This window comes from Oxyura jamaicensis, chromosome 3 (genome assembly GCF_011077185.1).
Source record: "Oxyura jamaicensis isolate SHBP4307 breed ruddy duck chromosome 3, BPBGC_Ojam_1.0, whole genome shotgun sequence".
NCBI classification, from domain to species: Eukaryota; Metazoa; Chordata; class Aves; order Anseriformes; family Anatidae; genus Oxyura; species Oxyura jamaicensis.
Genome location: NC_048895.1, coordinates 45,675,587 through 45,701,234, shown reverse-complemented (window position 1 = coordinate 45,701,234; position 25,648 = coordinate 45,675,587). Strand labels below are relative to the sequence as shown.

Sequence of the window (25,648 nt, the reverse complement as noted above, 5' to 3'; positions counted from 1 at the left end):
TATGCATGTGTATATTCAACAAAGTAGGCAAAAATACATTTTGATTTGTAAGAAATCAAATCTTCTAGACAAACAGCTTTCAAGTTAAGGGTTATTTGCAAACTGTTCATTTGATTATTATTCATTAGCCATTGGCAATTCATACCTGATTGGTCACCTGCTTCTTGGCAAGGCAGGCAAAAACGATTATAGAAGAAACATTGGATGGCAATGAAAAATAATTTTCAAGATAAATGCATATGGATTTGTGAAATATACTGATTTGCAGACAGACAAATATGCTTGGTTTTCATCTAAATATTTGGGAATAAATTAGCAATGAATCATATTTGCTTGTTCCCCCATATATCTGTAAATCAGAGTTTTCATTGTTCAGAGCATAACAATTTGCATTGCCAGAGCAATGATGCCACTGATGCAGCTGTGGTACTAACCATACGTCCACTCCATTTGCTAGAGAAGTCTCAGTGACTCCAATAGGAAGTTTTGATCTGGAACAGTAAGGTTTGCTATATCATCCCATAAAAGGATTTTTTTAAACTCTGAAACACAAATAAATGCAAATTAGAACACTCTTATGCATCCACTTGCATTAGATGCAAGGGCTCTGTTATCAATGTGTTGTGTCAGGAGAACTGTGGGCAAAAATCTTTGGTAGTATTTGTGTGTTTAAATGCAATTTCACAAAAGTTTAGAAGCTGGAGCTCCCAGTGAGGCTGTCTTTTTAGCGCACATTGTACTTACAGGAAAAGGCCTTTTTAGAAAGCAGCAAATAAGTCTGTATGGCAATAATTTGGCAATATTAATCAAAATATTAACAGGAAAACATTGTTATAATTCAATTTGATTTCCCCCCCCCCCCCCTTTTTTTTTTGTATTAAATCCAGCTTAAAAACAAACACCTATTCCTTCCAGATCTGTCTGCTACATTTCACCAATGACAGTGACTCATCTTTTATCTGGTCCCACTCTTTTGCCTCATAAATCACCTTATCTCACTCATCGTCCTTATATTCTAAGAGCCCCCTCTACTATGCATGATCAGTTCCTTGGAAGAAAAAAGAAATGGGATAAGACACATGATGGGGAAAGAGAATTTAGAAAGATCCAGGGTGTCAGCAGTACAGGAGCTGACTGAACTAGCCACCTGAAGGTGGGTGAGGCAGGAGCAGCAGCAATGAAATACACAGAGGGAACCTGCTGGAAAGGTGGGGGGGGGGGCTGCAAACTGCAGAGGGAGCAAAGGATAAATGCAGCTAAAACCCAAGCTCCAGGGCTGAGTAAAGAGAGCCCCCAAATTAAATCCCTTATGGAATAGTCCTGTGCAAGTTAATAAAAATAACTGCATTTTTCCTAGGTATTTTCAGCTAAATGATCTTACAGAATACCGTAATTATTACCCAACTACTGAATTGCTGTCACAAATGAGAAACCTACATGGAAGACATTGTTCCCTAGTCTTATTCTGTAAACCTTTAGAGCAATTTATACACAACCCTATTTCACAGGGGATTGTTTTTACAAAGGATTGTTCTCAAACATTGTACGCATGCAAGGAGTAAACTTGTTTAAAGGCTATGTGTCAGTCATTTTCTTTGATTCTAAAGCACTTATGTAAGCCACTGCTTTCCCACAAGAATATTAACTGAGTGCTGACACCAAGCAAACGTGGGCTCGCGCTGCTGTGCGTGCCAGCAGCCATCTTGGGAGTGCTTTGTGGAGTTGGGAATTACCTAGTCCAGAAGCAGAAGAAATACTCTGAGATCCAGCATGAACTGCAATTCGTTCAGCAAATCAAAACACAGTTTTTAAGATGTCCAGGTCTGTTCAGAGATAACTGACATATGGAAAAAAGAAAAAAAAAAGTAAATATATTGTTTACTTTCAGTAATTTGTTCAGCTCTGCTTATGTTGCTTCATTTTCTGCTCTGCAAGGTGACAACTGAAAGGTTATACAGCTAGAACCATAAGTAATACAAGTTTCTCTACAAGTGACACAGTATGTGATGTATGAGGGTTAATACCTCAGTTATTAAAACTGGAGACAATGTCTTTTCCTGGCATTTTTTTTTTTTCCTTTTAGAAACACTCAAAACTATGCAAAAATTTCATTTTTTTTTTTTTTTTTTTTTTAGGGAAAAAAATCCAAGTCTTTATGGGAAAGAAAAAGGTACTTCATGTGCAAGGACATTTTAATCTGAAAATTTTCAGGTAGATATAATGCTACATATTATATTGTTAGGAAATGCAGAAGATGAATTTTCAAAAAAATAAAAAGCTAGTGTTAATGCACAAAGGATGCATTGTACCGTGGATTTGTTTCCTTCACAAGACTACATGAGTAGCTAAAGAAAGCCATCTTGCCATCTACCATCTTGTGTTGTCCAATGCAGTACAGAGATCGGATGTTTATGGGTTTTATTATAGGCTGTTCAGTAAAGCAAACAGTTGTTTAATCTACTTTGATAAAACAAAAGCAAAACAAACAAACAAACAAACAAAACCAACAACAACAAAAAAAAAGAAAAAGAAAAACACACAAGCATTTTCTAAATAAAATAAAACTTCAACAGTAGCTATATTTGCAAATGCTTTACAGATAAACCAAAAGCACCATAAGCGGTGTAAGCTTTTTGCTATAAAGACCATCTTTTGAACCACGTCTAGCACAACAGGATACTGGCTTGGGACCAGGGCCTCTTAGGTAGCAATGAAATACAAGCAGCAAACAACATACCAGTTGGCACGGTAGGCAATAGCACTGTTGTTACCTAACACCGGCAGAATAACAAATTTTATTGCAACAAAAATAAATAAGGTTATCAGGATTTTTGTAATTTTCTCTTTCTATTTCCATATAGAAATCTCCTAGAGTTAATGTATGACTGAAGAACACTGTTACAATTTCCAATCTGCTAGAGAAATAAGTTATTTAAATGGTCTGCTTAATTAGAACATACAAATTCTAACCTTTACATGAATTAAAGTTGCTTTAGAGTTGCTTTATAAGTAACAGAGTTAAGAAAAATCCTAAAGGAATAAAAAGTTAATAGTGCCCTATCTTTTGCTCCCCTACCTTGAGATGTGCTAGCATGTCACACAGATCAGACGCAATAGGTATGCCAACATTCCCACATAGTCTTGCCTTGAAACCTCCCTTTTCATTTTCCCCAAACTTTCCAACCACTAAAAATAAGCAGACTTTTTTTTTTTTTCCCTGACACTGTTTGCACAGTTCACAAGAAATCCTACTGCCCCATCATTGGCAAACTCGGATAGAACTTGCAGTATCAGCAATAAGCTTAGGTGTAAGGCTTTGTTCTAGCCTAAACCTACAGCTGACTCCATTTTGATATTAATAGCAGGTGCAAAAATAAATGAAGTGACTGAGCCCAGACTTCAGAATTACCTGCAGAGAGAAGCAAAATTTATGTTGAATTCAAGTACCCCGTTGTGAGCATCACTCAGAAGGAAACAAGTTTCTCTTTTTAGAACAATGGTCCCTCCTTTTCATTTTAATTTCTCCTTTGTTTTTCACTTTCTGACAAATCCCATTTCTCCCAGTTGCAATAGCTACCATGTTCCCCTCTGGGAAGAACAGGGCTATTGCTCCCTCCCCATCTGTTGAAAAGGTCGATCCTGGAACTGTCTGCTGATAGTTAAGTGTAGTCACTACCCTTCAGAGTTAACACTGATGAGACAAGAAGTACAAAGAAATGCATACTTCCGTGGGCTATTTAACTTGTTTTCTAAAGCATTTTTGTTTCAATCCTTGCCCTGTGTCTTGGTAGAAACATACCCTTGCAGTCCTGAAAACTAGAGCCCTTGACTTTGAAATGAAAGCTTGGATTCCTCAAGTTTGTGGTGTAGCCCACAGCTCTCCGGTGTGCAGTCAGGATGATGCCACTGTAACATGCATTCATCCAACACTAGTCAGACTAGTAACATTGAGAAAAGCGTAGTCTTTAAGTAACTTGTCTCTATCTCATCCTCATTTTAACAATCAACAAATTTAACCCAACTTACCTCCCTACAGCAGCACATATGCACGCACTGTGAATATATCCCTGCTGTCTTTATATCCCACCCTAGGACATATTTGTGAATATATCCCTGCTGTCTTTATGTCCCACCCTAGGACATATTTCCTATCTTTTTCTTCCCTGTTGTTACACCTGTGTGTTTTCTCTGTCATTGTTCTTTTTCCCTCACAAAAAATACAGAGCCAGTATTTCTCCAACTGCATAATCACCATAATGTTAGAGATTTCCTTTGGAAAGTGTTTTTTCGTGATCAACATGAAAAACAAAACAAAAACATGAAATAATGTAGAAAGCTGGGGTACTACTGCCATTATTCCTGGACAAATACTGTCTCATATGTGCAATCCCAGAGCATTGCAGACAAGCTATATTTGATTCAATACAATTCTCCTCCAGAAAAAGACACCACTGCCATGCACTTTTATTCATTCTCTTTTATCTGCCTGTCTACTTATTCCCCGATATCTCCTTTGCCACAATCCAGCAGATTCTTTTACTCAGGGAAGCTTCTATTCCCTGTGTAAGGACCCTCATTCCTTCGCACCAGTTCACCATTTCTCCCCACACTGCCACCACGTCTCAGCAAACAAGCTTCATACTGGCAGCTCTTCACCTGCCTTCTTTTTGTGACTTCCCAAGTTTTTCCACAGCAGAAGCTCTTCTTCCTGCCCCTCTGCTGGCAGGGCTCCACAGGGAGCCCTGGCCCTTGCTAAGGGATGGGAACTCTTCTCAAGACTTGGGGCAGCTGCTGAGGTAGAGGATGAGAAAGGGCAGAAGCTGCTTGTGCTCCTCCAGAAGCCTGGGACTGCCTGTGGAGGTGTTAGGATGGTAGAACAAAAGTGCTGTTATCTCAGCTGGGTCTGGTCACAGAGACAGGGAGCTGACCATCTCTGCTGCTGGACATGTGTTACCCGAACAAAAGATTGGGAGACCAAGTAGAAATCACAAAACTCAAGCAGAATAATAAACAGGACATGTCCTACCCCACAGGATAATACAGGATCAGCAGCAATTCCAAAACAGCTATGGAATAAAAGCAGCAAAAATTATTTCTTTGTGAAATTTCTTTTAAAAAGTAAGTTAAATTCAGTAGGTGTACTCAACAGCAGTCTGGTTCAGGCTAGGAAGCTTGTTAGTCCTGCTAGCCATCCAAGTTTGGGATTTTAAAATATATTGCTTTACTATATAGAAATTGAACAGAGTAGTAGAGTGTAAAACATTGCAACTATTTAAGGACAGAACAAAGCTGGGTATCTAGCAGATTTTTACAAATCAATTGTTTGAACCAATCATTTAAGGTTTTGTTTGTTTGTTTTCCCCATTTTCCTGCAAATCCCCTGCACCTGAAGATAAAAGCAGAAGAGAAAGCAGTGTTACCCACTCTACACTAACCCTAGCTCAGCTTTCTCTTGATGGATGCAGCCTGCAGAGAGGGAAGTGCTGCACCTGTCCATTTCCAAGATGAAGCCGTGATGTGGTTCCCACCTGATCACAGAAATCAGAATTACAAAACTGAGAAAACTTTTGGCAAGCCCTCTAGTTCACAGTTTCTAAAAGCAAAGTAAATCATACACTAGTCCCAACGCCTGAGTTACATCAGACTGTTTCTGCATCTGATCTGGCTCATCCACACGCAGATATCATTATCTATCATTACGTATTTTTTTTAAGTACAGATTGACATCCAGACTAAACAAGCCATTAATGCAGGAGCAACTCTGCCTTTATTTCTGGAGAAAGGGTTCCTTTGTTAGACCGCAAACCTCCCATTTAACCTAAAGCTCTATGTGGGGTTTTTCACCCGTGGTTACTCTAACCTAAGCTGAGGTTTAGCTAGATGTGGTTTCACTAAACAAAATCAAAAGGATTTTGTTAGAAAAGCAGAACTTCTGGTGCCAGTAGCTTTCATTGCCTGTCAGCCCTTGTCCTGCCCATGGCTTTGCACAACACAGACTCAAACGTGAATGCCATTTCCCTTGCCTACAAAACTATCGTTTTTGAATTCCTACCTGTTACAGCCCCTTCGAGCTCCAAAATTGTGGACTACCTGTAGCCTATCTTTAACTGATCTATGGGACAAAGCTTTAACTAAGAGGGAAGGGGAACCACAGGAGCCTTTAAAGCAGGAAGGAAACAAAAATGAGACAACAAGGCAGAATTTCAGCAGGAGGAAGCAAGGCATGTTATGGAAGCAAACCCAGCGCCTCCCTGCCTTGTGGCTGGGCTGAGGGTGCTGCTGCATGGAGCCCATCCTCTGTGTTCCAGGACAGCGAAGTTATGAACCAGCAGTCTGACAGCGACCCCTGAGGTCAGTCCTGGCTGTCATGGACTGGTCACACATTGGCTACATTGCTTCCAAGACATCAGCAAAGTGGTCATTCAGTCTTGCTCTTTCTCCTCATTTTCAGCCAGAACAAACATATGGTCATCTCTCTTAGATCAGCTTTTTCTTCTGGCTTGCAATATCTCCTCTGTCTCCTTGACATCTGGTATTTAAAAGGAGCAGTAATATCTTCCTCAGACTTCATTTTCTTTGATTAATAAAAGCAAACTCTTTTAGTTCCCTCAAGAAATAGTAACTCCTGGTCTCCTGATCATCTTATGAGCCCTTCACCACACCTTTTCCAGCTGGAATTCATTGTTCCTCTGCACAGGTGACTACAACAGGACTCACTGCAGTGAGCTCTCATTAAAGTTTTACAGATGGCTTAAGCACTTCCCCTGTTCTTCTGGAAAAACTTTTGCCTGGTACATCGTGGTTGCAATAGTGTTGGGGGTAGTCATTATTACCCAGGTCATTTTGTGACGAGCAGTCATGAGGGCTTTCTTGTTTGTTTCTAACTGATGAGCTCAGAGGCAAAATTCTTAGAGGTCCCCAGGTGAATGATTTTGCACTTTGTACTGCTATGTTTCAGCCTGTTTTTATTAGTACAGACTTCAGAGTTCTCTGAATCATTCCAAAATCTGCTCCAGTTCCCCTCTGTGCAGACAATGGGCTCTCAAATTTTATAATCAATAAACTCTGCTAGCACACCCTTACTTGCATGCAGGAAATAAAATATGAAAACAGCTCAGTCTCCCCCAAAAAATCTTGCTAAATTCAACTCATAACCTTCCTTATGCCAGTGTTGCAATTGCCCTCCCTTTAGCTGTAAGCACTTAACTTTATTCACAGGTAGTGTAAAGCACCCAAAGCTTCTGCAGACTTGACAAACACTCAAAGCATAGCCTGAGACCCCTGTGGAACAGGGAAGTATTATTCAAGAACGTTGTCTTGCAGAGGAAAAAAACACAGCAGATTTTCCCTGAAGTTGTGCAGAAAGATTTAAAAAAGAGCTCTGAAAGAGATCTGAAAGAATGAGACAGAAGCGTCCTGGTTCCCGCTCTACTCCTCTGTCTGCAACATCACTCTCTGTTTTCTCATCCATCGCACGTATGAGGAAGGAGCCCAGGCTGGGGCTGGCTTCAGGCAGAGGCAAAGTAAGCAGATCCCAAAAGCCGCAGACTGCCAGAGGGCACCTGGCTGCCTGCTCTGCCCTTCCAGGAAGGCGAGCAGACAAGCTCTGCAAGCAGGGTAGCCACCCAAGGAGCGCAGCTCCAGCCCTGCCTTAAAAGCCTCCTGCTGTTTCAGCCACTGAGGGTATGATCACAATGCATGGCTTGTCCTCACTGCCTGCTGTCATTCTTTTTCAAGGAAAACAAATTTGTGCTCTCCTTTGTTTTCCCTCTTCCCATGGCCATTTTTCTGTGTTATACGTGACACTAAACAGTTTTTAAAGCAAACCCTCAGATCTAACAAGTCTAATTTTTCAAATCCACACTCAGTGCTGAGATCAAACCATCCCTCCTCAGCTGTGAACCACCAGCCTTGCGTGGAAGACCCCTCTACAGGACATTAAATTACAAAGAACATAAATTTAAATCAATTTAATCTGAGAAGAAATTTAGAAACTCCAAGCAACAGTAACCAAACTGTTGTTTGATGAAAAAATAAAAATAATAAAAAAAAAAAACCTCTTGATTTGTTTGCTTGTTCGTAGGGAGCTATAAAGCCTCCACACCTTCCCACCTCCATTGGTGATACATACCTTCTCGTGAGAGCTTGTTTTCTGCCATCAGGTACCTGTCCTGTCCTGAGCACAGAAGGAAGATTCACACTAGAGATTAGTGTCAATATTAACAGCTTTCATGAGATTGCTGCCTCATGCTGCCAAGTGAAAATATTTGATCCACGTGAGCTGCATGGAAGCATGGTGCACAGTCTGATGTGCTTCCAAAGTTTTTCTTAGACTTTTCCAATATTTGGGTTTCAGGCAGCAATGTGAATGTAACTGACAGTTACTGTTTCCTCTGCAAGCTGATAGAGTTGTACTGACCCACACTCCATCTTGGGACACAGCTGACCCAACCATGGCAGGATTTAATACAGCTGCTGCTTCTGTGTACACTGTTTCAAATTGGGTTTTTCAAGACATTTTGAAACAACTGTTGTTTTGCCTAACAACAACAAAAAAGTAATTCACACTATCACTCTTCCATGAAACTCAGCAAAGCTAGGTTTCAGCAAAAATATTTCTCTATAGAAAAGGGATCTCATTTTATAGCCCATACTACTTCCCCCACTCTCTACAGTACCTTAAGGAAATGCAAGAATAAATGTAGGAAGGAATGTAATAGATCTAGAAATCTGTTGTATGAAAGTATACAAAGGAGAAAGGAAAAACAGCTGTGTTATCAGATGGCAGATTAAAATTCAGGAGGAAGGGGAATACAGAGAAAGGTAAAGGAAAAGCAAGTGGGGTCACTATCCCCATTGGGGAAGCCCTGGAAAAGGATGCACCTTCTTTATTTAAAAAACAGAACAATTTTTATACCTGTTTAGCTTGCAGTTATTGTAAATCCCACCACACCCTTGCAATAGATTCAGGCAATCAGAAATACAATTGTCTTAATGGACCCTTCATGTTCTTACTAGTCAACCCATAAAACAGTCTTCCTCATGAGAAGTTCAAGCTGAACAGTGATAATTCACTCACTTATCCACGAGAAAGACTGTGTCCTCACTATGTCTGAAACCCCGTGCCTGCTTCCTTTCTCCTTTGAGCCAGCATAAAGCCACTGACTTCAATGCATTCAGTTATTTCTACCGCAATAAAAGAGTCAGACCGCCTACTTTTGGCCTTTCCTTCCATCCCATCCCTTGCCTGCCTACCTTTTCACTCTTTGTACTGCTCTCTTTTTTTCAGTTTCAAAGCCTCTCCAACTGAGGCTCACAGGGATCTGGCTGAGATGAGGTTCTCTCTCTTTCTAGGGCAAAAACCACTGCAAGTTATCTAAGCACTATGCTGCAGGCAAGTACTTGTTGCAGTTACATGGGAAAAGAAGTAGATATGTTGCCTGTTGAATGCTGGGCTGTGGGGGAAGACTTCAGGAGCCCCCATACAGGTACCAGTGTTAGAATTGTGTGAAATGAGCAGCAGTGAACAATTTCAAGCCCACTACTCCAATTAGATGAATCCACCAGATGGAAAATTACTTACAAAGCTAGCATGACTGTCATATTTTGCTGATTCTTCAACATGTGCCTTCCAAGCATGTTTGAAAACAAAACAAAACAAAACAAAATCTTCAGAAAGCCAGGGAAAGCAGAATTACAACTGGGCTTTTCACACATGAGAGCAAAACAAACTACCCACATTGTTAGACTCAGTCTTCACTCCCTAAGGTAAATTTTTCAAGCCCCATGTTAACTGTTGAATGAAAGGGATTTCTTCAGAGTTTTTTTTCTTTCTAAAAGCAAAACAGGTGGAACAAAATGAAGAAATGCTATGTGAAAGCCAGTTTGTACTTAATACATTGAAAAAAATTGTTTAAGGTTTGCTATTCCCTTGTGTCTGATTAGGTAACACCACCAGTTACGACGGGGATAATTATGACCTTGCAAATATCTTCAAAACCGTTAAGTCCTGCTGTTTGGGAAATATTTTGTTTAGTTGCAAAAAGTTTTTTTGAATTTTACTTTTGGCATCATTTTTGTATTGTATTTCCCATAACATCCCAACGGAATGGGCTTTTAACTCTACTGGTACACATTTATGATCACTCTTTTGTCAGAGGTTTGCATATTCCAAGCACAAACACTGATCATCCTCATCTGACAGGTCATTTCAGCCCACGTTTAATCCTTGGAACATTTTGTTCTTGTGTGTTTAAGGACTCTGAACACTCGGTACATACAATCGGCAAGGCACACAGAACTATCTAAATAATTAACACTAAATACTGAGGTGTAACCAAGCGCTTGTGCACAGTGACTGTACCTGGTTGTTTTCAGAAAGTCGAGCAGTCAGGATATGTGGAGTAGTTAATAACAAAAAGGGTTCACTTCTTTTCCAGAAATGCTAGAACTATATAACTGGTTAAAAGAGTTTAAAATATGTAATGTGCAACCATGCTGCTGGAATCATTGGTATTTTAAAAATGAAGTGTTTATACACAGCTAACGAGGTTAAGCTAGAAACTGAAAAAGAAGTTCACTTAAGTTTCAGAATGCAGGCTGGCAGTTCAGTGAATAATGCTAGGAAAAATCCTCTCCCATGAACAGTTCATTCCTCAGGTGCCTTCTCTAAGACTTCTTCCAGATTCTCCCAGAATTTCTATGAGTAGATCCTCTCAAAGCAGGGCATGACCATGAGGCAGAGTTATGTGGAATGGCCTCTCTTATGTCTCTAGAAAACCTAGCTTCTGGGGAAAAAAATACACACAAAAAACAACAAAAAATACTGGGGGAAAGGAGGATGCATGGTTTAGCCAGAGCAATAGAACATTTGACATGAACAAATAAATTCGGCTGAATAAAAGTTGAATGAGGACTTCAGATTATAGCCTGGCGAACAGACTGCATTCCAAAATGGTACCTGGCTGAACAGTTGGTTTAACTTGCTCTGTGTGATATAACAGTACCTAGGAGTAGGAAGTGATCTAAAAATATTAGTGTTCATATGTTAGCAATAGTGTTTTTGCAAAACATTAAAATATTGTCAGAAAGTAGAGAGTAAAGCACTCAGCATAGCTGTAGCAGTTGCCAAATGTCTCTGTCCCATATTGTTAGAAACTTTGTGCCTGTTCCCAAATGCCTTCTGGATACCAATTTCCTGCCTCACTGTCTCACTTCTTCCCCCGCCCCCAATAAATCACTTTTCCTCCTCAGCTCCGTGAATCACAAAACTGAATGCACTCTGAATCACCCCAACACTCATCCAAAAGGTAATTCCCCGAGCAACAATGTGCTTGATGCGGTGATCGCAAACAACATCTACATGGCTGAGGCGCAAGGAGCTGCGTGTTACCACCAGGCAGCCCTGGACACCGAGGCCAGCTGAGCACACTTGGGAGAAGCACTCCACCTTTTACAAATTTCAGCTGTTCTCCCCCCTCAGTTTCGGTCCCCAAATGAATCTTTTTCCAAAAATGAAAAAGTTTTTTTTTATTATTATTATTTTTTTATTTTTTTTAAAGTTGTGTGGAATAATAACACAGAGACCGAGAGGGATACATGGATACAGACACACAAAGTTCCCCCAAAATCTCCTGATATTTTAATCGTTAATGACTGTCTTGATAGTCAAGATCCTGTACTTCATAGTCATGTGGGAAGACATTTTTATGACATCTAGGTACAGCTCAACATAGGCATTGGTTTTTCTGATTGTGATTTCACAAAATGGGTTTAAAACGAAACACAAACAAACAAAAAAAGCCCACACAACTTTCTCTACAAGTACAGGAGCAGGCCTCTCTGGAGGGGATGGATGGGCTAGGAAAGCATGCCCAGGGCACAGAGGGGATGGCACTCTGCTCCAGAAATTGCTGCCCCACCAACACCCCATCTTCCACCCTATAGGGCAGGAACTTCTCTCTGCTGCCTGTCCACCTCATTCAGCCCCTGAACGACATCCCATCAGTAGCTCGCTCCCTGCTTCCAGAAGGACTGTTGAATTTTAGCTAGCCATCAAACTGCTGGCAGTTTTGCCTCCTTCCCTCCCCTATTCAGTAATCGATCACAGTGATGAGGCAAAACTGACAACCCCAGTTACAATGCTGCTTTCAATTTGTGTTGCTTATCCCCAATTAAGTCAGGCAGGGAGACATTGCCTCCACCATAACTCAGTTGTTCCTCAGCAGGAGGTGATGGAAGTCCCTTACACCTTATTTTTATGTTGGGAACCTTTCAGGTATGCCTGCTCTCCATTTCTGCAAGCATGAACATCACTGAGCTCATTTTTATCTCATTTGCTTTCATGTTTTTGTTCACGGAGTTCTTTCTTCTCTTCTCTCTAAGTCAGCCCCTTGACAGTTTTTGCATGTTTGAATCTCTAGGAGCTGGTGCCTTGTTTCATGTTAACAGTGTTGTGACTGTGCTTGAATTACAGCTGCAATGCTGAGCAGCACAATGAAAGGCTCCTCAGAAAGGGCTTAGATGAATCCCACTTGCTCTACCTCTGAACACTTTTGACCTTCCTCTCCGTGCACCTACCACAACTTTGGAGTGAGGCCATGGTCTCCTGGGTGGCTGAGCAGGCTCTGGCCCCCGACACAGGTTGCACTCTCCTCCTGACCCCCCAAACTCAGCCTGTGGTGCCAAACTCCACACCAGCACTCCCTCTTCCCTGATCTCAGCCAACACCAAACTCTTTATTTTCACTTCCCAGAGGCTCTTTTCAAGTAAATCCCCTTCCCCAATCCCCCATCCTCCTTGCTGCCTCCATCTGCTCAGCCTGGGTCTCCCTTGTCCCCACTCACCCCCTGCCTCCAGCCCCTTTGTGTTCCCCTCACATGCCTGCTTGCAGGCTCTTTTCACGCTGCCTCTGCGCCTGGATTTCTCGTCTTAAACCCCATCTGGCAGGCATTTGTTCTCTCTTCCTCCCACCTTATATACTTTCACAAAATTATCTTCAATGAGACTTAAACAGTGGACTCTGCCACATTCATAACTTTTTGAAACGCAGTCATATTGTTCTGGAAAACTCACCGGCCCCAGTCATCTCAATTAGTTTTTCCAATAATCAGGCTGGTCTTGCCTTCATTCACTCTTGCCCCTCTTCCCTCTCACCCTCTTCCCCATTGCCCTTCCATCCTGTTTGTTCTCCATTGAACTTGGGCTGGAAGCTTTTCAGGGCATCTTTATCTTGATGGGAAAGTGCCACGCATATTGATGAATGAGAGGATGGAGCTGAATGGAACCAAAATGTCCCCCTAACTCCTGGTACTGCAGGAGATGCTACATGTGAGCTTTCTTAACAAACACCAGCCAGGAAGGGTGAGTTGAGAAATTAGGATAATTAGGAATTTTGCATATGTCAAGGAGTGATTTCCTGAGGTAAAGTGTAACAACTGGCATTTTGCCTTTCCAACCGAAGGCGAAAGAATCTACCTGGGAACTTCTCACTGTCCTTCAGCACATGGGAGCGGTAGACCAGACCAAATGACCCTTTTCAAAACTCAGAGTGACTGCGTTTTGCATTCTCCCCACATTCATGCCAGATCTGGCCTTCCTCTCCTACAAATGCCAACCACTGAATTTCAGGGCTAACTCAAGAGCAACAAGCATTGTGCTGCCCAAGCTTTGAAGGAGGTAACCACATCTGCCTGGCCCACTTCTTCCAATCCATGCTGGAGATAATGCATATATACCCAAAACTGGGCTGTGAACATTATATTTTTCCCTCCTAACTTACAAAAGGGATTTAGATGCATATATGGCTCAATTATTTGGAGCAATCCTGCTCCCTCAGGAGGGCTTGTGGGGACCTAGGCACTGTGAAACCCTTACTCTGTTGACTGTCACCCAAATCCTCTTAGGATCTTCCTAGTGGAGGCAATTACACTACTGGGAAAAGCACCCTAGGTAGGAGGAAAAGGAAGGTGCAGAGCCAGGAGACAAGGGGCAAGGATGGCTCCTGACCTGCTGTGAAAGGGGAAAGGACCGATACTGTGACAGAAGCATCATTCACTCTTCTGCCTATTTCTTGAGAAGTCCCCAATGGCAATTTGAAATCAAGCAATTATTTCATAATGGGTTGCATCAACATAGTAGTCTAGCATCAAACATAAAAAGCAGCACATTTTTGCATGTTCTCAGTGCATTACTGAATTAAGTTCTCCTTAAAAACAAAGGAAGAGTAAAAAGATACCAAAACAACTTCCTTTGCAGGGTAGAACTCCAAAATCAGTGCAGTGGTACAAAACCAGAGGGGAATGGGTACCTCAGGAGACTGATGTTAGTAACAGCATTTCACCTTGAGGCTGACCAGATTATTATTGCAGTTAGTGATGTCTTAAGACTTAATACAGCACTCCTCACCCCTTCAGAAAAGGGGGTCTTGTTTCATTCACAGGAAATGAAACAGGAAGCTTCTGTGATCCACAGCTCAAACCTTTCTCCGTGCTCTGATGGCTTTCTGGTTGCCTGGAGGGCTTTAATGGTTGCAATACATTTCTATAAAAGGCAGGACAACCACACTCCAAAAACAGAATTCTAGAATGAAAAATTATTAGCAAGCCTTCTCAGTCGTTTCACTGGAAGAAACTTTGGGCTGAACTGGCTTGCAGACTTCATTCATTTTTAAGAGTCCTTCCAGCCAGAGTGGAAGAAAACAGGATGACAATATTGTTTCTGTGCCTAAATCTCAGTCCGGGTCTGCCAGTCTCAAAAGTAACCATGAGGAGCAGCTGAAGTTTCCACACCTGGAATGGTCTAAACGTCTTGGTGGCATTCTTATGGGACAGAATTTATATCACAAAGAACAATCCCAACCTCCTATCTGAAAAGTTACTAACTTCTGGCAAGCTAGTTATCATCAACCATTACTCTGAAAGGAATATCAAGACTCCTCCTTCCCATCTATTGACCTGAATTTATTAACTGTTTGTCAAGAAGAACTGGATTTTTTTTCATGGGGAATTTTTATAAGTGGGTATAATTAATCTATGCAGTTAACTGTAAGAAAGTGCAAACACCCATAAAAGCTAATTTTCAAGGACTTGTAAAGTCCTCACATGCCTTTTCAACAGTACTAGAGAAATCTATAGTAATAGCCCAACAATTCATTCCTGAGCTTTTTTCTCTGTTATGCCAGTAGAACCCCAGGGACTGTCCTGGAGTTCGATGGAGTGATGAGAGCAGACTGTGGTCAGCAGTCGCTGTACATTTCTTTAAAATGTCACCAGCATTTTACTGCAATATTTTTTCTCTTTCATTAAGAATAATCTTGAGTTGTAGGGCTATGAAATAGAAGTTATATGAATCTAGCTTTACATGTTTTGTTTTGTTTTGTTTTAGATTGCATTTAGATCATGTATTTACCAGTTTGCTTGTCAAGGTTTTGAAGCAGGGACAGTCTACTTTGAAGCAGTATGACAAACTAGCATGACCGACCTCTGTTCTGGATTAGTCCAAGGTAATTCTGGAAAAAAATAGCAAGCGATCAGTACAAAGTATACAGAGCACCTTAGAATCACCATTTTCAGCTGACCTTTCTTCTCTGCACTTAGGAGCAACCTCTGTCACTGGGATGCAAACAGTAGCACAGCAGTTTCCTTCCAGCATCTACAATGCCACAGGCACAAGACCTTGGCACAAACAATTTTTGCCAGTGGAATACCAGGGTAGAAAAAGACTGTCCTGATCCCATCCGTGTACACAGTGTGGGTGAATGCCAGGGAGCCAGAGAGATTAATGAAAACCTGGTTTAAAACACCTTGTTACTTCACAGTAATAGTCCAAAATCCTGTAGCCATAACACAATTTTAAGATGTGGTGGGTTTAGCCACTGCTGTGAAAGACTAAGTTTTATTCTGGTGCTTTTTAATAAGAGGGAAGGAAATGCCTTGCATTGCTCAGCAATGATTCCTTTGGGCAATTAGGAACGACATCAACAGGCTAGAGGGAGGTTTGCCCAGAAAAATGAAGGGTGCGGGCCAGAAAGCAACAACAGCAGACCCTTGGAGGTTTGAAAGTAACATGAAGGATACCCAGAGGCAAGACCGGGAACATCTTAAATCAGAGAAAACAGCAGTAGCTGTATAAAGCCCATGCTGTTTTCTGTTTTCAGGTTTACAAAAGCTTCTGCAAATGAGTAAGCCATATGAAAACGTTAAAAGGTTACAGATAAGACACGGAGTAAACTCAGCTGTATCTGTGTCACAACCAGCAATATGCTGCATTCCTAACTAGAAGATCCTGGATACATTTTGGAAGGGACTCAAGCTGCCAGGCTCTGAGCCAACACATTCTGTGGGTGGGTGCTGGAAGCTTGCCTTGAAATCCTCTCCTTGCCAGCTAACCTATGGAGTAATAATGGCATCAGTTTTGGAGGGAGATTTCATAGTGTTTAAAGCTAGAAGAGCCCACAAGTTGATCTACTGCGACCTCCTGTTTATCACTGGCCATTAAATTTCACTACTGTCCTTTCCGTTAAGAATAACGATTTTGGTTATAATAAAGCAATTCATTCTTCAGTCAGCAGTGCTATCTGCATGCTGCAAGACCACAGGCAGGAAGGGAAGAAGGAGCTCAAATCCTTGCAACCGCAGGTACGGTAAGACCACACAGCACTTGTAGGTGATCCATATACCTTCCTGGAGAGGAAATCAGAACACTTCCCAGGACTCAGGTGAGTGACCAGGAGAATTGTTTTTAACCCTGCCGATCCAAATCTGATCAGCAGTTTCACATGAAGTATGACACTAGGCAGGTATCTTAAAGTGAGAACTCCCTCAATTATCTACCCTATCTGCTCTCTCATCTACAGCTGTGGCCTGTCTTTGAGGAGCCAAAAGAAGGTGAAAAACACCCCCAGAACGCATCTTGCTAACTGTGCATCAGAGGGAAATATCCTGCCTAACCCCTGTGGGCAGCCAGCTGAAGCCCTGGAGCATGAGACTTTATTTTAACACCAGGATGTCTTCCAGAAAGGAAATGGGGGAGGACAACAGGATGGAAAGATGAAGTATGAAAACACATCACTGTTTCAATTCCAAGTAAATCTGCCACCTTCCAACTCCTGCATGCTATGCAGGAGATTTATAGGATAGGTATTTTCAAATATCACACTCAGAGGTAAAATCATGTTATAAACTCCCTGCCTCTTTTTCCATCCCTATCCAACATTTCCTATTCAGCAGCAGCAGAAGGAACTTCTAACAAAGAACATAAAACAAGGTAGATTAAGCCCACTGAGATTATGGTATCATGAGAAATAAACATAGCAGAAAACTGGAAAATAAGAGAGCAAACTCGGCTCATTAAGAGACAGCAAAGCAAGCATTAATTTGAAAGTGAGGAAGAATAAGCCAGGTTATTCCATATGTGAGGGAATAAATATTAACAATGCTGACAACATTTTTAGGTGGACTAACAAGGGCAAAGGAGCAGAAAACTAGTAGTGAATGAGGGGTAAGTAAGCATATTTTATGGATAGAGGGAGATGAAGCATTGTGTCAGCATGAGTTACCTAGAGAAGAAAGATGAAAAACATGACTCATTCACTATTTGTAGAAGTATTTTCCAAGTATTTGGAAACAGACACCATAGTTCCAGCATTTAGCAAATAAAGATTCTAGAAGATAGGTTGACATTATCCTCCTAAAAGACTAACACCTACATTTTTAAAGCCCTTTGAGATATTTATGACTAGCCAGGGGGTGCACTTGGAAATGTGAAATTTAATTAGTGAGTCACTACAGAATTATGAGGCGTAAATCAGGTCAGATTCATTTTTATGCAGTAGCTGTTGGTCTTGATTCAGGTGAGGAACCAAGAGATCCAACCTAGTAAATATTCAGGGATATTTGTCTTTTAGTCAGGTTTCATGTGGACTGGACTGCTGAATAATCCACTTCATTCATTAACAGTAATTTTAAGAAATGAGCCTGATTCTGTAGTCGGCACACTCAAAAGCCCATAGATTATTGCCCCTGGGAAAGTTTTCTATCTTAAGCATGGGAGCAAGGAGGTGGAAACCTAGATGTGGAGGGTTTGTATCCTGTTCTGGAGCTGGAGAGCAGGAGGGCACTGAGAGGGCTCTACCCTCATCCATCACTGAGCACCTGCATCAGCTAGAGCTTCACCGTACCTTGTGCTGCACTCTCCAGAAAAGGCTCTACCAGCACTTTTCCAAAGGTGGATGCACACACAGGCAAGAGGAGCTGGGAAAGGCTTGGTGATTTATCTCAAGTTACACAGCAAGTGTTTGGATTTGTGCTGGGGCAGTAGACGTGGTTTGGCCAATGGAAATGAGGTCCTCAAGCCATCAGCAGATTTCAAAGAGGTGCTCGTGATTATAAAGGTCATTCTCAGTGCTAGCATCATTCCTACTCTGCAGCAGCAGAATTTCTTCCCTGAATCCCTCCTGTGCTTCTAGCTCCTTTTAATGTGAAAAATCATTTGATTTTATTCTTATCTTCAGAAATACTCATCTCTGCTCCTGTATTCCCTGTGCTCACCCATCTTTTCATCTCCTTCCATCAGTCAGTCCCTGATCATCCTTGCAGGTCCTGCCTCCTGTTCTCTGTTCAGAGTAGAACAACATTAAAGAAGGCTAGCAGGTACTTGTTTGCAACACGGAGAGCATGCTTTATAAATCCAAGCCCTTGAAAGAGTGAAATGGAATTAGCATCCAATCACATTGTGCTGTGGCTGTCTGCTATCAAAAAGGAAAGTATATGAAATATCTAAACAAGACAAGGGCTATTTCAGCTCTTTACATGTTTCCATTCAAAACTTTGCACTGAGTACAGCAACTGAGAATTAAATGACTGCTCAAAGAATTCAGCTATTGTTCAACTTCTTCATTTAACGCAACTGATAGTGGTTGCTATATGTTTATATGCTTATGCATTCTTCTTTTTTTCTTTTTGACCAGAAACACAGACAAAAATGTTCCACCCAGAACATTTTATTGTTTTAAAGTAAGGGCAATGGTGCTCAAGCTGAAGCCTGAAATCGTATTAGTCAAGTTTTAAAAACATGTTCAACTTGGTGATCTAAAGGAAGCCATCCAGAGCACAAGGCAGGAACTTTGGGATATAAACTGAATGAAACTCTACATACACACCCAACACTATTATTTCACATCAGTCTGTGAATAATTGAAGCTGACTTTCCTAGCAAAATGGCAGCAAGTTTTTATACAAAAACTGGAGGACAATACAATGTGCATCAAGAGGATGCACTCACAGGAAGCACACAGACAAAAAGCCTTCCTTGTGGATTTACCAACTTTTGCTCTGCTCTGCCACCCAGCCCAGCCTCTAGGGTATTTTACATGGCAGAGTTTCTATGTTTTTTCTTCCAGAGATGCTCTAGACAGTTTGACTTGCTGTGGATGGCTCATTTTACTCTCTGGCTATGAAGCATCAGCACAGGACTCCTGAGTTTGGCTTAGCAAAATGAAATGGAACATTTTGTAAGTTTAAAAAATCTACTTTCTTGCCCTTCCCTCATTCCCCGAAAAATGACGACTTGAAAATAGCTTGCTTCAGACCAGTTTTGTAAAGCAAGGTTCTAAATTAAACTCAACAGCTAAAGGCTAGGTCCCAAATAAGCTGGTGCTGTCTTTTCTTATGCCTTCACAATCACCGCTCTCAACAGAATGAGAAAGTTGTACACAATAGTCATAGACTAGAAGGTAGTTAAGCCCCCACACATTACTAAACCAACACCATTCAAAAGCAACTTCCGCAAAGGATCCCTAAGGTATTTGCATGTGCAGTCATCAGAACACACCAGAATTATCTCAAAACTATTAAACAAATTAAGGCAAGCCACTTGAGACCTCTGTGTTTATTAATAAAGAGCTGTGGGGAGACTATTCTGTGTTTTCAGTTCCTCTGCATATTTTTGTTGCAGTGAAATGGATTAAAAGATGAATGTTCTGGCTCAGCCTGCAAAAGACAAGCGCACTCAAAGATGATATTCCTGGTGAAACACTCAAAAGGTCATTTACATTCCATGAACTCCCATTAGGGCTCACACACGCTGTCCTGTTACACAGGACATGGCCCACCATTTGAATACACACACCCACAGGTGAGACAGCAACAGGAGGTTAGGTAAAGGTAATGTATTTTGAATCTGTAAAGGCACAAGGAGTTATCTTGTCTTCATCAGAACGTAACTCAATGGTCAGCCAAAGTGCATAGCAATATCTTCCCATACTCTGGCCACACAGGCATGAGCAGTAATGTGGACAGCCACATACAGCAGACTTCAAAGCTTCTAGGAGCTCTGCAGCCCAGACATAGCACAGACAGGGCAGCACTACACATGTCCTTGTTCTGATTGTCAGCTCTGAGTTTGGGAGAAGATCTTCCAGATTTATTCCCACGTGTATTTATCTTGTTAGCACTTCCATTTTCCCTGCATCATCGTTAGGTGATTTCACCACCTTCATCAGGTAGCGAGATTATATTGTCAAAAGTGGCAAGTTTCTAAGTTTCTCAGAAGCAATTCACATGATACTTAGATTTTGTAATGATGGGGAGCCTCAGCAACTTCCTTAATGGGTGCCAACTGGCAGTAAATACATGCAGCTATCTCCTTTACAGGTATGGTGTTAAAAAAGGAAAGCAAACCCTACAATCCCTTTGCATCAGTTCTGAATCTGAGATGATTGCTTTTGGATTCCTGTACTTTCAATATACAGAACATAAACTGGTTTCATTCAGTATAGTGGTCTGGTCATAAGAGTATCATTATTAAACACTGGCAGCAAACATTTTATCAAGGAATGAAACAAATAAAATACTGCAGAAATCAGAGCTTTCCCATAACAATGACAAAAAAATAAAAATAAAAATAAATAAAATTCCCCAAACATCTAGTCTGGACGCTTCTGGATTTGGGGACATATATTCTCCTTTCCAACAGTGGATGAAATTGCAGGTGGCCTATTTTCTACACAGGAGCAACTCTCGACCTCTTAGCTTTTAATGTTCACCTGGGCTCGTAGGATTTGGATCATGGTCTTAAAGGTGTACCCCGTTAAACCACACCGAGCACTATTCCACATCTCCTTTGCCAAGAGGAGGTTGTGGGGCTGCCGATGCCACACATCCCCATGTTGATCCCTTCCCTGCTTGTGTGGGGATGCATCGGCTGCCCTGAGACCCCAATCCCCTCCATCCCTCACCCTGAGACACTGCTTGTGAGGAGCCAGCGCACACACTTCTCAACCCAGCCAGCTCTTCTGCTCTGCCAGCTCCCTTTCACAGGCAACTCTTTTCATTTCCTTATTGTCTGGTTCAGCAGAATAGCTAGTATGGGGAAACTGGTTGTTTTTGCTTCTTGAGACAAGTAAGTTTTTCTGGTAATGCACTGCCACATTTCCCAAACAGCGCAATAAAATGGAGAGTTTCTCTCTAGCGTGACTCAGTACCTCACAGGGCCATTCTACAGAGAAACAAAAAAATGACAACACTGAACTTTGAAAGAGTTTTCAGTCATAGGCTTCCAGTTAAAAAAAAAAAAAAAAAAAAAAGAGAGAGAGAGAGGAGAAAGTTAAATAGTGGTTAGCCCAACTTATTTATTTAACTCCTAGGGACTGAATGTGCAGAAACATTTTTAAGTGTGTTCTAAACTTCTGTTGAGGGTTTGGAAAAGTGGGAACATTAAAAACCTTAGTCATCTTCTCCAGCCTAATAAAAACTCCAAAGCAAAACCCCAAACACAGCAAACAAAACTGAGCAGAAAGGGGTTTGTGATGGCGTTTGCTACACCACGTCTGGCAGTCACAGACAGGTTTGACTCGCCCATTTCACTCCCGATCGGGGCAGCTCAAGGCAAATGCCTTCTGAAGCAAAGAATTTTACTGCGAGTCAAAATTGCAAATATGAATAAAAATGAAGAAAAGCAGTACCAAGAATGAAGAAAGTAAGCAACAAGAACAAAGACTATAAGTCTCATCTATTGCTAGGAGCAGAGCTTTTCTGCCTCCTCCTTTGTCTGAAAGCTTTGTCCCCACGTTGCTGTTGAGAGGGCTCTCAGGAGGCACGGTGCTGCACAGCGTGCTCAGGAGGAAGCAAGCACTGCAGCTCAGCTGGCACAGTGTGGGCCAGCAGGACTTGGGGCCAGCATGGAGAAATGCAGCATCGCTGGTGCTGCTGCATCCTAAATACAGATATTCATGGACATCCGAGGAGGCAGGGAGGGGAACACTGTCCTCATTTGAAGACTGGGAAGCAAACAAATCCCCTGAAGAAATTTTTATATGCCTTCCCTACCTGCTGCTCCCCATCAGCTAACAGGATGCCCAGCTGACTCTAGATGACGATGGGCATCACTGATGGCTTACGTTTATAAACAAGCATCCTCGTGTTGCTCCTGATATTTGGGTGGGAGCTTCCTGTACACATCCACAGACAACAATAGACGCCAGTCTTTCAGCAAAGCCACTAGAAATCTTATCCAATGCTGAATCCAGGTTGGACTGGTCAGAGACTGCATCAGTCAGTATACAGCATCAGTGCCATCGCTATGGGAACGGGGCTGCATGGAAGAGTCTGAAAACTCTCTCGCTTTCAGTTCAGTGAAGATCATATTAAACGCTCTTGCTGCTGTTTTTTTTGTTTGTTTGTTTGTTTGTTTTTTAATTTGCCAGAAGACCTTTCACTGCTGCTGCTCCAAACAGCATCAAGACTGCGCTTCCAGAAGGAAAGTTTATTTCTTTAAAACAGGACACAAAACTTCAGTATCAAGGAGCTATGTCACCGGTGAAGTTTGAAGTGTGATGGACCTGAACTTTCTTTAGTGCTTGCCCATTAACTGCTTCATACTTATTTACTACCTAGAATAAGAACTAGCAGGAGCTACAGTTTATAATCCTGTTGATGAGTTAGGCTGCCACAGGGGCAGCATGCAAATCATTTTTGCCCCCTCATAAGACAGAATGCTTTCGCAGAAAAGTTGTTAAGAAAAAACCGATATCAAGTCTGGCTCACAAAATAATCTGCTTGCATATTGAGCTACTTTCCCAACAGTATTTAAAATTCAGACTAAAACCTCACAAACAATTCTGCGAGAAAGGAATCTACCATTCATGACGGCAGCTAAACATGCAATTACTTTTTTCCACTGATGGAAGAAAACAAAAATCAGCCTTGGAATCACCAGTCTGTCACATGGGCAAGCAGCGCCCACTGACACAGGCTGCAGTAGTGTCATACCAGAAGGAAAGAGGCAGACTCGAGTCTCTAATTCAACAGCAAGCAATCAGATTGTAACCTGTGAGAGATTCCTGAACTATTAAACTACTGGTCAAATGGGAAAAACTCCAATGGCAAAAGTAAACAGGAGTTTACAATTAAAAAGGCCAATTGCTCACTGTGCAGAACTATTTTTGGTTTTTTTTTTTTTTTTTTTTTTCATAAGAAAATACACAGAAATGCAAAGCCCATGACCTGCAGCTGTGTGCAGTTCTGGGAGAATAACACACAGGCACAGCCCTCAGTCCTTCCTCCACAGACAGAACCAAAATATTTCCCTTACGCTGCAGTCTCTTGCTATGGTTTTAGAGTTCATAGGTTGTATCTTGATCTGAAAACAAGCTTCAGACTCCTTGGAATTGGATTAATCCAGGAAGCTGGATTAGACAAGCACACAACTCTTTTGGCCTTCATCATCTACAAATCACCTGTACGTGGTAGGATGGTGCTGTGGTTTAGCTACAGGGAAGAAATATATGCACGTTTCACAAGGGACTAGACTGATACCCCACAAAGCAGCTAGGGTCATGTTCACCCTGCACACACACAGGGACCTGCGAAGCCCACGGGGACTATGCTTGTGCTAAAAGGTGGGCTTTTGCCTCAGACCCACAGTGAATTAGGACCTGCAGCCATAACACCGTAACGAGCTTTTACATATTAACCTTTCCTGCATCATACCACTGCCAAAACATGTGCCTTTCACACGTGGATTCAGCACCCATAGTATTTCATATCAAGATATACCCAGGCTGCTGGATAGAGCAATTCCTTTTGTTCTCTTCTATTCGTATTTTTCTTATGGCACCTTCCCATCTGGTCTCTAGCTTCCTTTTGAAACCTACATTTTTTTGCTCCTCAGCCTCACACTTTGCTGTCCTCTCTCCTCCCCACTAGAAAAAAAAATAAAAAAAATAAAAAATAAAAATAAAAAAAACTGTAGTCTGTCTTCCATCCTGCTCCAGGAGGAACCGAACCCCATAGAAAGACAGAAACCTCATAGATACTGACAAAGCAGACTTTCTACAACAAGGGCTTCAAAGAAAAATTGTGCTTACAAGCAATTTTTTGTTTGTCTTAATTCAAATATGGTATATACATTTTTGGTCCAATTATTTTCCAATAAGCGAAGATACAGGGTAATCTGCATTTTTATTAGTAACTCTGCTTTATCCCCACTCCCTAACTTGACCTGGAGCAAATCCTGCACCATCCTCAGCAGGAGACAGGGTGGGAAGGGAGGGAACTGACTGTGCTGTTCAGGATTGCATCACATTAAAGTCTCACTCCAAGGGCCCGTGCTAACTAGGGAGACAAAGCTCTCCTCCCACCTCTGCTCCTGCTAGTGGGAAATCTCTGCCTGACTGAACCGTCCTCACTCGTCTGCCTTTCAATAAAACCAGGCAATTAACGTGCTTTGTGAAACTACAGTCACAGGGTCTTCAGTATTGCTAGTGTGCCCACCTAACCAAAGCACGCTTCCTAATCCGCCACCTACACGAGGGTACTGTGCTATGAACACAAGCACCACAAACCACGGACCACAAATCCTAGCCTCAGTTCTGCCCAACAGCAACATCACTCCGATTACCCATTGCTCCTGCTCCGACTAAATGCTGTAGCCAATACCTGCCACTGCCCGTGTCTTGCGTGGGGAAGGAGCCGGGGAAGAGAGTGCAGAAGGGCAAACTTGCTCTCTGCTAATTAAGTGCACAGGCTTTGCAGTAACGGTAAGGGCTGGACATGTGGGTGGAAGGTATGCACTGCCTTTGTTTTCCAGATTCTTCCTTTTCTTTGGTCCTGTGTCAGCAATGCTGCATGTACACCAGCTTTTGATTTTTATGCTTTCGTGGCTTAGGGCCATTAGGGTTGCTATATACACACAAACATACAACATAGCTGTTTCAAAACGAAGATTTTGTGCATTAATATGCAGAGCATTTGTCATCAGAATGTGTTACCGTAGACAAGAACACCAGATTTAGCAACAAACTGATACAAAGTAGTGTTATTTAAAAAGAAACAGAGAGAGGAAAGAATGGGAACACGAGGAGAAAGGCAATACTGAATTCTTTTGCAGATATTTATTAAACAAAAGGATATAATGGATGCACTTGTCCAAATTATTTTCTGATGTAACCTCACAGGCTTCAAAGGAGGAGTGAGAATCAAACTATCTGCTCTGGAAATGAATTATCTGGTCACCATACTCATGTAGGTGGGCAAATTACCTTTACAACTGAAAATTAGAAATAAATAAACTGAAATTATTGGATTCAGCTAGCTCCAGATCGATCAGCTTGCCTATATTAATCTCATTTTCTTAGAAATGAGTCATTAGA

At 41.7% G+C, this 25,648-nt stretch overlaps 1 protein-coding gene and 1 long non-coding RNA gene across 4 annotated transcripts in view; one reads left to right on the top strand and one right to left on the bottom strand.

Moving 5' to 3' along the window:
* Positions 1-25,648, bottom strand: part of PDE10A (phosphodiesterase 10A) — a 368,478-nt gene that overhangs the window by 183,331 nt on the left and 159,499 nt on the right. The window contains exons 3-5 of one of the 3 annotated variants that reach the window (XM_035320291.1): positions 15,409-15,508; positions 1,734-1,837; positions 435-542 (exon numbers count right to left, since the gene is read on the bottom strand). The exons of 1 other annotated variant lie outside the window; for it this stretch is intronic. In XM_035320291.1, the coding sequence (XP_035176182.1) occupies positions 435-450 (16 nt within the window). In that variant the 5' untranslated portion in view covers positions 451-542; positions 1,734-1,837; positions 15,409-15,508. Of the gene's footprint in view, positions 1-434; positions 830-1,733; positions 1,838-15,408; positions 15,509-25,648 lie in introns of those variants that run through there. One more of the 3 variants, XM_035320292.1, reaches the window with a different exon arrangement.
* LOC118163554 lies at positions 12,197-19,098 on the top strand. The gene is made up of 4 exons (XR_004749107.1): positions 12,197-12,277; positions 15,385-15,502; positions 16,564-16,717; positions 16,856-19,098. It is a non-coding gene; the product is annotated as an uncharacterized LOC118163554 (long non-coding RNA).